The 14,570-nt window shown below is 37.7% G+C and overlaps 1 protein-coding gene across 1 annotated transcript in view; it reads left to right on the forward strand.

The window, feature by feature from the left end:
- shep (alan shepard) overlaps window positions 1-14,570 on the forward strand; it is a 775,961-nt gene that overhangs the window by 667,120 nt on the left and 94,271 nt on the right. The window contains exon 7 of the mRNA XM_067139545.2: window positions 12,150-12,312. Within this exon, the coding sequence (XP_066995646.2) occupies window positions 12,150-12,312 (163 nt within the window). The remainder of the gene's footprint in view (window positions 1-12,149; window positions 12,313-14,570) is intronic.

The following is a 14,570-nucleotide window of genomic DNA, read 5'->3' on the forward strand; positions in this document are numbered from 1 at the left end:
TTATAGATAGCTATGATGGATCTCGTCTTCCTGAACAGTTTAGTGTTCCGTGTGATAAATTCCAATGCCTGGTATGCCTCTCCTGTCACCTTGTTTACATGAGCTGTGAAATTAAGACCCTTGTCAAGCCGAATGCCAAAGTCGCCATCTTGGTCAAGTTCCTGCAGGGCGTTTGGACCCAGCTTGTATGGAGAGGTAGTCTTATTCTTTTTTCTGGGGAAGATATAGTTACACATTTCGAGATGTTAAATTTTAGTTTGTTTATATGGCTCCACATTAGAATATCATCAAGGTCTCTCTGTAGTAAGGGAGAGTTTCCATTTGAGATTAAATGGGAGAGTAACTTTCGATATCCGCACTCAGGTTGTTGTCCATTTGAGAGTTAATTTTGGCCCGAATAACTATCGAGAGTACCCAGCGAGTTCCTCGCCAAGATAGCTTTCACGAGTTCTCGTCACACCCTGTCCACTTGTAGAGAGTGAAGAATAGTCGAAATGTCATCACACTACTACTGACAAGTCCCAGCAGCTGTACTTCTTCTGTAAAAAAAAAAAGTTGTACTTTGGTAATTGTCATCTGTCCTGCTACCGCTTTTTCTGTTTTTCATTTTTTTCAATTCTTGAGATACCTTAAACAATAGAGAGAATCACATTATCGATTAATTTAAATATTGTATATATGTATTATATTATATACTTGTTATTATAATAATAACCAGGCTACAATCATTACAATATATTTCCATGCAAATTGATGTGATTATAATAAAATATAAACTAACAATTTACTCTTAATTCGCCTGTATTAAGCGGACTTAACTTACCTGATTCCTTAAGTTATGAAGTTTCCTTTGAACTTCAGCTCCGGAACACTAACACTTCACTTCTATTTCCTTAAAGTTTTATGTTTCTTCACTCTGACACGGTAATCAGTACATTTCACATTCCACAAAATTTCTCGACTTTCATACATTTCAATTAACAGTTTTGTTTCCTCTGGTGACCAATTTTTAGTTATCTTGAAATTGAAAATAGAACCAAGCTCTCGATAGCTTCGCCACAACTCGCATCTGGAGAGCTAATCTCCGAGAGGGTCGAGGAGTACGTGTTGACTAGCAAGCAAGTTGAGACAAGTTAGCTCTCGGAGAATTGCGAGCGAATTTCCGTTAGTTGCTCTCGGCACTGTCCATTGGTGAGTAACTGCTATCGAGATGTTCTCGCCAGTATTTACTCTCAAGCGTACAGGCACCTTAAGAGGCTGTCTTGTGTTGAGGTAACAGGTCTGAATATTTGGAAGTCATTGGCATAAAGGAGACAGTTAGAATTTTTTACATGTTTAGGCAAATCATTTATGAAAATCACGAACATAATTGGCCCCTGGTTCAAACCCTAAAATGATTCCAAAATTTACATTGTAATCCATAGAAGAATTTTGTTTCCTATTACATAAACAAGTACTAAAAAATGTCTTGTGAGAATCCAAATCTCTTCAGTTTACTTAACGATATATCCATGCTGTTGAATCCCTTTTCAAAATCTGACAATAACATTAATTTGTTCCCCATTTCTAATTGTCTATATTTCCTGACATAGATAGACTATATTTGTAACTGTTGATCTACTAGATACAAACCCATGTTGCTGGTCAGATATTAGTTGTCCAGTGTGTAAGATAATCTTATCATGAAGAATAATCTCAATTTTTTTTTTCCAAAAGCTGATAGGATATCGGTACATACGGGTCGATAGTTTTATTTAATATCTGATCACCTGATTTTAGTATGGAGCAAACACCCAAGACTTTTTCCGAACATCAGGAAAAGTTTGTTTTAAGAGCAAGATTATAAAGAAATTATTGCTTCCTAAGAATTTCCGCACACCCCTTTCTGATATGACGGTATCTGATCTGGACCTGCAGATGACTTTGGCTGTAATTTTCTCAATGCTCTGTTAATGTCTTTTAGTCACTAGTATTATCTGTGGGAATATCATACACAGCAGTGTATTACGAGTAGACCAATCTGAAATACCTAGCAAACCCATCCACAACTGATCCACCACTCTTTAACTCCTCATTATTGTACCAGATATTATTACAAGTCCCTAAGTTACATTTTCTACTTTTTATATAAGACCAAATTTTGCTGCAATCATATGTATTAGTATCTTTGACAGTCATTGCATATTTCCTACAAGCTACTTCAATGTCCGCCTAAATTTTGCTTCCGAGTTGTTTAAATTTCATATCACTATAATGCAAGATGTCCTTATATTTTCTATGAAAATATTTTGTTTCTTAGTCCCTAATAATTTCTCTTGTGAACCAGGAAGGGTATGTATTAAGCCTCTATGAATCGGACACTGGAACGTTTCTCTGCAATACCATGTACAGTTGACTTTAAAAAGTATTTACTGCCAAATTTATTTCCATGTTATTGTATAGCTCATTCCAGTTGGTGTCCCTTAATTTTGTGAACAGATTCTCAGATTTAGCTTTCCTAAAATTTAATCTTGTTTCCATTTTTAGCCTGAAATACTCTTGAGACCTTTTTTGTGGTAAATTTAATTTTAATGAAGGGTGGTGGTTATCTTTCAGTAAGAGAGGGAACGTGTCACTGGAAAGATGCTGTGATGATGCTTGTTGTTTTAAGGGACCTAACATCGAAGGTCATCGACCCCAGTCACTGGAAAATGCTAATTGCGTGTAATTGGGAAGAATTAAGGCAAGGGTTTTCCCATTTCAATTTTACACAGTATTATGAGATGTTAGTTCGAAAAGTTTCATAAAATTTGTCATCATCTGACATTGACTGTTACCATCATTGGGACTGTGGGAATGTTAGTCACCTGCTATGATTATGTTTTACTGTAAATTTTGTAATGGGCTTCCAGCCATCCTAACACTTCCTGGTATGACTTGAGATTAGAGGTGAGGGGATGTAGACAGCACAAAGGAAACAAATGTTTCCCTGTAGTTCTAATTTTAACAGCAAGGCCTCTGCCCTACATGCAAAGCCTTCAGCCTTGAGGACCCCAACCCCTCTCCTGCTTGTTACCTCTGTCTTGTCTGTACACTCAGTATCCAGTGCTACGGCCTCACTGTCATACATACTATCATTAAGCCAGGTTTCACCTAATATACAAATATTTACATTATTAGATAATAAACTTTCATTAAATGAGCCTAACTTGCTTTCCATTCTCCGCACATCCTGATAGTTCTAGCTCACCCTCTACAGTTTTTCGAGGTCCTGAATACAAGTAATAATCACTACTGGTGGACCCTGACTTTTCCGCATTTTAATAGTTCCATTTCTGATCAGTAGGAAAGCGTACTGTTTCTCCATTCTCTTCTGACAAGCAGCAGCTAGAAGCTGCCTCTTCTTTGGACCCAGGCTTGCATTCAAGTCTCCAGGGAGTCCAATATGGTTCGTAGAGTTCGAGTTTCTCCTTGTCGAAGCGCTGCATGAATTTCACTACCGTCACTCTGTGTTCTTCACTGGGTTGTTGAAGTCCGTGGCATGCATCAACCATCTTGTCCTTAACTTCCACATTCAGAGCTCTCCCAATCTGCTTTACAGTTTCTAGTACGTTTTCATTCATGCAATCAGCAACACTCTGTATATCAAGAGTGTTCCTTCTAGAATACTGCTGCCCTCTACAGCACAGTTCTCCAGAGCCTTCACTTTCACATACAGATTGATATTTTCCTGTATTAAAAACACTGAGCCTCCTGAGGAGCTTGCACTAGAGCTGAAATTGCAAGGAATTGTTTTAGTTTTAAGTCTCACTGAGTCGGATAGCTTGAATGCCAACCATGGGATAGAACTGGGAAGGAAATGACTGTGGCCTTAACCCATGGGGGGTCATGTCAGCGTACATTTTTTGTTCTTTCTTAATAGTTTCACGGTATAACCCTTCCTCCCCTCCTGTACCTTTCAATAGACTCATCCTTTGCACATGTTGATGTTCGCTGTTCCCCCTTCCATCATCAGTCGGTCAGTCGAGAGATTTATCTATAAGCCTAATCATTTCCACCGCGCGTGACGCTTGACGTTCACCGTCCATGGTCTTTGTTGTTGGTATAAACATGTCTTGTTTACTTTTTCAGTGGATTATTGTTGTTGGTTTGTACATATAATGGTGTATAGTTGCATGTAAGTGCTATATAGTTTACTATGGAGTGGAGAGATTTATTGAGAGTGTAGATAAAGAACAGCAAGAAGAAGAAGAATGTCCTGCGAACCTAGGAGCTATAAGGCGGCAGTTATTCCGTGATGTTAGCGCATTTGAATTTATTGATGATATCGCTTCAGATGATGAGATGGTGATTTAGAAGTACAAGAATTAAACACTGATAGTGGAAATCCACTGAAGAAGAAGAAGAAGAAAAGAAGAAAAAATACTACATTGAATATACATTGTCTCCCGCGAAACAGAAGAACCTAGTTTGACATCTTCCTCGTACAAAAGTAGGCATTCCAATTTATTCACCACTTCGAGCTAGGAGACTCTTCTTTTACAGAAGAAATGTTAAATGACATTGTGACTTTTATCAACCAACACAGCAAAAATAAGGCCATACTAGAATCATGAGAGGGATGCTGTTGACACTTCAAGGACGGAAATAGATGCATTTATAGGGATTCTATATATGGCTTCTGTGCTCAGGCCTTCCCATTTGAATCTTTAAGAAATGTGGTCGTCTGACGGCACTGGTGTTGAATTTTTTCGGAATTGTTTGAGCCTAAGGAGATTCACAATTTGACAATGCTGAGACATGAAAGCAGCATAGAAAACACAACAAGCTAGAGCCTATACATGAGGTTTTTGAAAGAGCAGTGTAAATATAAGTTCGCTGTTAGTGAATATCTAATAGTAGGTGAAATGTTGGAGTCATTCAGTGGCCATTGTCCATTTAGACAATACATAAAAAATAAGCCCGAAAAATACGGCATGAAAGTTTATGCTGTGACGTGTTCAAAAATATTTTACACTATGAACATGGAAGTGTACGCTGGTAAGCAGCCTCGGGAATAGTTTGCTGTTGATAATTCTGTAGTTTCAAGACTAGTTCAACCGATCAGTGGATCTGGAAGAAATATCACAACCGATGATTGGTATACCTCCATACCATTAGCTGAAACACTTTTGAAGGACCACAATTTGACCTTAATTGGGACAGTCAGATAAAATAGGAAAGAGATCCCTCCTGCCAGTCAGTTCAACCACGTTTGCATTAAAAAACACTTATGTCTTGCTGCCCGAAACTAAACAAAGTTGTTCCACTCATCTCAACAATGTATGACACTGATGAGGTCAATCCTTACTCAGGGGAAGAGAACAAGCATATACTAACATTTTATAATTCAACAAAAGGAGGAATTGACGTAGTGGAGGGAATACAAAGCATGATACTCGGTAGCCCGAACCAGCAACAGGTGGCCACTAACTCTACTGGCGTTAAACATGGAGATGCTGACATAGCCAGGCAGAACTTAGCAGCGAGTTGTTCGGAAATGACATGATCCAGCCTAGTGATCAAAACAGGCTTCCTTGACCACTAAAAACATTCGACAGATGCTAGGACTTGAAGAAATGTTCAAGTGCAACAGGAAGAAGAGGGTCCAGGATTGTGACTGGAGACGAAACAGAAAAATAAAAATAAAATGCTTCAAGTGTTATCTGTGTGGAATGTGCCAATCCTGATGCTGCCCAAGATTATTCTGAGGATTAAGTGAGGATCGTGTATATATATTTTCTTAAATAACACAATGTGTTTGACTACAAAAACTGGTATTTAGTTTCATGGATTTTCTTTCTTTTCTTTCTTTCTTTCTTTCTTTCTTTCTTTCTTTCTTTCTTTCTTTCTTTCTCTAGTAGTGTGTGTTGTTTTGCTACAAAAACTAGGGTTCTGTTTCATGGATATATTTTCTTTAATAATACAATGCGATTTGCAAGAAAACAGGTATTTTGTTGCATGAACATATTTTTTTGTAATAATAAATTTCTTTGCTTCAAAAGCTGGTATTTTATACTCCCCGGTCAAATCGACCCTGTGCGACTCATCACTTAACTTTTTGACGCAACCCCTTGCGGGTTAATTAAGATGTGGAAACAAGAAACCATGGAAAACCATCTCGAGGGCTGCCAAGAATGGGGGTAGAACGTAATTATAAAATTGAAGAGATGTGTATCTTTCAGCAAGTCTTTTTCTGTACACTAAGTGAATCTACAAAATACCTTGTTTGTTTCAGGGTCTAAGACTGAAATTCATGAGAACTTAACAATCAATAGAGCTATGAGACTATCCAATATTTTGATACTTCTAGTATAACAAGAGCTACGTTTACTTCTTTGTGCAACATTGTAATTGACACTACAATTTAATTCATATAAAGAAATGTTTAAAAAAGTGGAAAACCTTTTAAATCATATTCTTCCATTGTATCCTTAGTGAAATATACAGTTTTAATTAGTACTGGTATTACTTAGTACTCTGATGTAAGATTAGTTCTGTTATGTTTCAGGTTGTTTTTTCATCTTGGTTTTGTGTCACTGAAAAGTTATTTAAAGGATAATCTTGTTTATTTTTTACATATTATGTAATAATTGTTGTAAACTTGTGATAGCCGGGCTGAGTGGCTCAGATCCTTGAGGCGCTGGCCTTCGGACCCCAACTTGACAGGTTCGATCCTGACTCAGTCCAGTGATATTTGAAGGTACTCAAATACATCGACGTCGTGTTGGTAGATTTACTGGCATTTAAAAGGCCTGCTGCGGGACAAAATTCCGCCACCTCGACATCTCCAAAAACCGTCAAAAAGTAGTTAGTGGGACATAGAAACATTATTATTATTATTATTATTATTATTATTATTATTATTATTATTATTATTATTATTATTATTATTATTATTATTATTATTATGATTATTATTATCATTAATAATAAACTTGTGATCCATATGTCTGGCTCCTTAGCTTAATGGTCAGTATAATGGTCATCAGTTCAGAGGATCCCAAGTTTGATTCCAGGTTGGGTCAGTGGATATTAATCTTAAATGGTTAATTCCCTTGGCTCGGGGACTAGACTTCGTGCCGTCCCCAATGTCCCTGCATCTCGCACACCACACGCTACACTATCCTCCACTACAAGCACATGCAGTTTCCCAACAAAATGTTAACCACGATCCACATGCCCGCATTACCAACTAGGGCTACACAATCCCACAGAAGGCTAAGTGATGGTGCGTGACAATGGGTGGGTAGGAGAAGAAGCACAAGGACACACAAATTACACACAATGAAACAACAATTACCAGTACATAGAACACCTACCTTAAAATTAAAGTTTCTTCTCCACTGGAACACTCTTTGTGAAAAGTGCACCAATTCATATCCCCACAACAAACTAAGAGGGGGGGGGGTAAAAATGGGTTTGCTACTGCACCGAATAATTACCTCACCAACTAACCCGAATAACAACCCAGGTAACATTTAAATTAATTCAGTTTGTTAACAGTATCAAGGTTAAGGAAAAATCAAAGTATACCTGAATAAACCAACCAAATGAAAATTATAATAAGACCTCAGTCTGTTCTATCTCTTTCGTAAAGTCATTGACACTCAAAAGAAATTAAAAAATTATCATGCAACTTCTTTAAAATAACTCCGTAACTGTGTAAAATACCATTACATTACAGACTCTTTGATAATTGCAATATTGCCCTTGTCACAAATCCCTTTGTTCAATTTATCAGCTTATTTACTTTGATGGAGGCCTCCACTAATAGTGTTAATTACCCGCTATTCAATAAATTCTTGAATTCACCTCATATTCCTTTAACACAACCCATCAATGTTAAAACCTTGAACAGTGTCAATTGCAAGTGCGGTATACCATTCACCAAACATGCTCACATACAATATATTATAAATCATCTGGTCACCACTTCTTAAATTCCTCTCATTAAATTAGGAAAGTGACAAAATTGAGATCAGGTGCATAATTCACCAAACCTCGCTTGACATTACATTATTCAAATCCTTAAACCAGAGAAAAATCTTAATATGCATCCAGCGACATTCGTAAACATGAAGCACAGGTCACATCTATTTACCAACAGCAACTGACAGTTATTACTGACACTGACACAACAATAGGTCTTACCTGCTGGTGAGAGATAAGGGGTTATCAGATAACAACTCCATACTAACTTATGTCACAATGCAGAACAGTCACTTAAACATACTAATTTGAATTACCTTGATACTGAGTGAAACAATGGTTCAGATATAAATCTTAATGTAGCAATCAGCATTACAACACACGTATTAATGTTAGACCTACAACGGAGCAAATAACCCCTTGAAAAACCAAACACATGAAACACAAATATTTTGAAAAAAGGAAATGCAGATAATATGTACATATGACCAGCATATACCTTCAGCCATTACCTGATAACTTAAATATCAATTTCTTTATGAAACAACTTTCCACAGCTAAATATATTTGCGGAACAATGCCTAACATTTGCAATAGTCACACGCAAGGCACCCTGCTAGGTTGGAATTTTAAAATACTTGGTAATATTAAATATTTCTTGATGTAATAAGATAGCAGTGAGGAGAAGCACATAGACAATCACAATAATGATATAATACTCACACTTGCATGCTGATGTGAAATTTTCATGAAGCGATGATTTCAAATGCCAGTCATCCTCTGGCCAGAAAATAATCAGAATTATTTCCTTATAAACTGGTGTATCGGTAATTCCAAGGTGGCACTGAAGAAGCGTTACTTAGATATAATTCATTTTAGGAACTGAATAGGCCCCTTTTAAACGTTATCTAATACAGGTGCTGGTATATTGCTGTACCGACTTGAGGCAGCCACGATTGCTAGGCGGCTTCCTTCCATTTCATCCGATTTCCTCGACAGCGAGCTAGCGACTTGCTAGACACTAAGAATTGCTCTTAGGGCATGGAGAATCTACATCTCGCTACGGCTCGCCGGCCAGTAAACTTTACCAGACAAGCCGGTAAATGTTGTGCAAAGACAGTCCAGGACAGTCTCGTAAGTTCTCTGAGAGAACAAAAATTCAGGAACAAAGTATTATTGTCGTGGTCAACAAGATAAGATTAATTTATATATTTCAGAGGATTCTGAGGGAGAGTAACACTACCTCTCCTTGCAAGGCCTGCACCTCGATAGCAGCAGCCGCACAGATCAAAGGTGAATTGCTACTTCCTGAAGCTGTAATATTTGCTTCAAATATCTCCATTGCAAATATTTGTTAGAAAATGATTTAGAATAATCTAAATACATATGTATGCTTGTATTCAAGGTGGATGTTCTTTGCTGTTAAAATGTTGGATTAATTTTTAAAACCTTATTTCATCGGACCCCCCCTGGACAGTGTCCAGAGAAGAGGGCTTTGACTGTAGTTTTGTCTGAGGGCCAACCACTTTCTTACCATCGATCGTAACTGTAAGTGCTTTGCTACACCTTACTATACTATCATTCTGGGAGAACACACATCCTAAGTACTGAAAATGATATACCTGTTATGTTTTTGTATTTCCTATCTTATGTTTCTTCTGAACTGAGATCGCTTTAATTGCGAAAATGCTCAGAGTGCGCACAGTGTACTGTTAGACCAAGTTGTCAGCATAAGGCAAACCTGCCAGTTTATATCTTTCTGTAAACTGTGAACATGTATTCCTATTTGCAATTTACTCCTTGTCAGATGCTCATTTGTCAACTTGGAAAATGCAAATGTGCTATGTCCATGCTAAATTTATTGGCTTAAAGATCTGTTATCAGCCCAGATGAATCACAGATAAGGCTTTTTGCAGATGGTGTTATACAGTACGGAGTAATAAATAAGTTACAAGATTATGAGCGACTGCAAAAGGCCTCGACAAAGTTGTGAGGATGACAGCAGACCATTGAAAAGTCAGGTTGTAAGTCTCAAAAGGAGAAGTCCTCCCAGATTTAATTTCTGTGTTGATGGATGAAAGTTCCTTGTGAGGATCACAGTAAGTACTAAGGAAAGATCTTCTTTGGGGTAATCACATAACTGTAGTTTTAAATGAAGTTTCTCTTCATATGATTATGAGAGTATTTACGGGTTGTGGTAAGGTTGTAGTAAGGATGTAAGGAAGAGGACATATGTGTTTGGTTAGACCCTAATTAGAGTATGAGTATGGGACTTGCACCAGGATTACTATATATAAGAACTGAAAAAGATCCCAAGGAAAAGTTGATCGGGGTGATTTCAGACAAAAGAGTAGTGTTGCAAAACATGGTACAGACTTTGAGCTGGGAGGACTTTGAAGTGGAACTAAGTGGAACATTTCCAAGCTATAAATGTAAGATGGCTTGGAATGATATTAGTAGATGAATAAACTTGAGTGGAGTTTTTAAAAGTAGGAGAGGTCGTAAAATGAAGATCTAGGACAAATTGAGGCAATAGCTTGTTTCTAAGAAGAGGAATTAGGGAGACGTTTGATGAATTTCCAGGTGCTTTGAAATCCTTTAACCAGCCCTGCGGTGTAGTGGTAGCGTTCCTGTCTCTTACCCGGAGGCCCCGCGTTCGATTCCTGGCCAGGTCAAGGATTTTTACCTGGACCTGAGGGCTGGTTCAAGGTCCACTCAGCCTGCGTGATTAGAATTGAGGAGCTATCTGACGGTGCGATAGCGGCCCAGTCTAGAAAGCCAAGAATAACGGCCAAGAGGATTTATCGTGCTGACCATATGACACCTCGTAATCTGCAGGCCTTCGGGCTGAGCAGCGGTCGCTTGGTAGGCCAAGGCCCTTCAAGGGCTGTAGTGCCATGGGGTTTGTTTGGTTTGTTTGAAATCCTTTAACAAGGGGGAATTCCCTACTCGTCACCACCGATTTTGCTCAAATTTATAGAACATGCAGGGCTTGGCTAGAAATGAAAGTACCGAAAGTGGGAACTCCAGATGGCCAAGTGTATAGAAAATAAAAATAAGAATGTTGACACGGCTCTCGCACCGTATAAGCCACTTAACGTTAGCGCGCACGCCTGCTGTTGTTGGCGTAACGGTAAGAGCTCGGACTGGTAATTCGATGGTTGTGAGTTCAACTCCCCATGTGGAGACTAGTTTTTTCTGTCAACTTTCATATTATTCATTTTCCAGTTAAGCAAAGAGGTGAATAATTCATTTTTTATTTATTTATTTATACGCAAAAGGCATAGAAGAGGTAAAAAATTGGGATTTAATTGTCAGACTTGTTTCTACCTGCGCCAAGAATCTATTTTTGTGTACACCTGCCAGGAGCAACCTTCACATGTCAGGTGAAAGTGAATCTTACAGCGAAACGACTATTCACGTTTATGGCACATTCTCCCAAGGAGGGAGATAGCCAATAAAGGAGAAAAAAAGAATTTCTGTTTGAACATGTCGGGGAAAGTTCGCTAATCCAAATTTTCTACAATTGTGCGCTCATTACAAAAATGATGTCCTATATGCCTTTTCATACAAATAAATAAAATAAATTAAAATAAATGAATAATATAAAAATTGAAAAAATACTTTCCACACGGGGAGTTGAACCCACGACCATCGAATTACTAGTCCAAGCTCTTACCGCTACGCCAACTACTGCTCAGTGTGCGCACTAACGTAAGTGGCTTATACGGTGCGAGACCCACGTCAACATTATTATTTTTAATGTTATTTTTTATACACTTGGCCATCTGGAGTTCCCACTTTGGGTTCTTTCATTTCTAGCCAAGCCCTGCATGTTCTATAAATTTGAGCAAAATTGGTAGTGACGATTAGGGAATGCCCCCTTGTAAGAGAAGATACGTAAAGAAATGTTAGGGAACTGCTACCTGGGTGACAGATCAAGATTGATTGATTGATTGATTGATTAACTGAAATGCATTGGGGAGAGGGAATATTTTAGGTGAAAATTTGCCACGCTGTGGTTCACATTTAATGTGAAACGGTAGGTTGTATAAGTAATTATCACAAGATTAACAATTGCATGAAAGTGCTTACTTTTAGAGGATGTTACACTGACCAGTTTTGCTGCCTCATAATACCATAAAAATTTATTTCTATGACTTTGTATGATGAATTTTTCTTTTTTCCTTTTTTTCCAGAATGGAATCAAAAGAGAAATGTGAACAGATAATTCAGTTGTTCAACGGCAGCCCCCTTCCAGGCAGTAAAGAGCCTTTGCTGGTCAAGTTTGCTGACGGTGGAAATAAGAAACGTAGCATGTACAAAAGTCCCGAACAGCGCATGTGGAGAGAGTCGGGAGAGGTAAGATGAAATTTTGTTATGGTTGATATTTATTAATTTTCCTGTTAAGAAATTTGGGACTCATTTGAAGTCTTACTTAATAACACTAGCTAACATGATTTTGCGGTAAAATAGAAAATATGTAATTCTTATGGAAATCGCTGCCCTGGTTCCAAAAATGATGCTATTTTTTTCCTATCACATCTAGTTTTGACGCAATTTGGTGTTTTAGTATCTACATGAATTTGTAAGATGTAATACTGAGAGATGGTCTCGCGCAACATTTTTTAGAATGCAGTTATGTTATTTGATTTGTTATTGCTTGCATTTTATTATAGGTTTATTGCTGTCTAAATGTTCATTTTGTAGTTGGGGGTTTCCTGGTAAATTCGTAACAAACTCCCCCAGATACGCAATAGACCGCAAGGTATGTAGGATTGAAAAGACAGTTGAGCGTTTGTCTTTCATCTTAGACCACTTGAATAAACAGACATGTTAAAAGCCTTATGCAGTGTTTATGATGGACTGATAAAGCAGTTTCCTTTCAAAGATAAGTGTTGCTTGAGACGGGCTCCATGAAGTACCAGTACATGTTTAGTGCATCTTTTTAAGTTCACATTCATTTAATTGCAGGCCTATCGTGTGCGCGAGATTTAATGTAATTTAATTTCAAATTGATCACTAATAAGTGAAGTTCTAGTGTTTTAACACCATCATGGCTAGTGTTTCAGGGGTGCACAGAAGACGGTGTAAACAAAGTTCTCAAAAGTTTTGTTACATTTGTGGAGTTTATGTGTTTGATTCCAAGGTGCGTCAAATAGACTTGTTTGTAAAGAAACTTTATTTTTCTTACTTCAAATTGAAAGTTGGGGATCAAGACAAATCTTTCGCACCTCATATTGCATGCAATACCTGTGTCAAGGGAATACATTACTGGTATACGGACAAACGAAACTCAGTGCCGTTTGCTATACCCATGCAATGGCGAGAGCAAAAGAACCATCATGCCGACTGCTATTTTTGTATGACCAATGTTGTCGGTTACAATAAGAAAAGTAAAAACAAAATTAAATATCTGAATCTCAAGTCAGCTCTTCGACCAGTTCCTCATGGACCTGACTTACCTGTACCTACTCCACCTACTCACTTGAGTGAGAAAAGTAGCAGTTCATTGCAATCTGACGATGAAGAAATAGATTTTGAGCCACATCAATATGACACACCTTCAGACAAATTCACGCAATCCAAATTGAATGATCTGATATGGGACTTGGAGCTAACCAAAGAGAAAAGTGAATTACTTGGTTCAAGATTGCGCGAAAAGAATATGTTGGCTCACGGTGTTACATTTTCCTGGTACCAAAATCGTGACATAGAATTCTGAAAGTATTATACTCAAGAAGATGAACTTGTATTATGTACAGATGTTTCAAATCTTCTTCGTCAGTTGGGAGAGAAAGAGTATGATCCTAGTAACTGGCATGTTTTTATTGACTCTTCCAAAAGAAGTTTAAAGACTGTTTTGCTTCATAATACAAATGTTCTGGCATCCGTACCACTTGCACGCTCCACAAAAATGTCTGAAACATACGAGACCTTAAAGTTGGTGCTTGAAAAAATTAAATATCATGAGCATGGGTGGCAAATTTGCGGTGATTTGAAGATCATTGGATTGTTGCTGGGACAACAAAAAGGCTATACAAAATTTCCCTGTTTCCTATGCGAATGGGATAGCAGGGCACGGATAAACATTGGGATACAGTGAATTGGCCAGAAAGGAAACAACTACAATCAGGATCCATAAATGTCTTGAATGTAAGTTTTATTGACCATGAAAAAATTCTATTTCCACCCTTGCACATCAAAATTAGGATTGATGAAACAGTATGTCAAGGCATTAGATAAAAGTAGTCTATTCTTCCAATATTTATCCACTAAATTTCCCTCGTTATCAGATGCAAAAATCAAAGAAGGTATATTTGATGGACCACAGATTTGTAAACTGATGAAGGATAAAAATTTCAGACACGATGACGAAAATTGAGAAAGAGGCAAGGAACGCATTCAAAGATGTAGCGACTAAATTCCTTGGCAACATTAAAGACCCTCAATACAAAGAAATTGTAAGGAAAATGTTGGTAAAGTTTAAGGAACTCGGTTGTAATATGAGCCTGAAGCTTCATTTCCTAGCTTCGCATCTGGATTATTTCACTCCAAATTTAGGAGCTGTCAGTGAAGAACAAGGTGAAAGGTTTCACCAGGATCTCAAAGATGCAGAA

The sequence above is a fragment of the Anabrus simplex genome, chromosome 2, assembly GCF_040414725.1.
Source record: "Anabrus simplex isolate iqAnaSimp1 chromosome 2, ASM4041472v1, whole genome shotgun sequence".
NCBI lineage: Eukaryota > Metazoa > Arthropoda > Insecta > Orthoptera > Tettigoniidae > Anabrus > Anabrus simplex.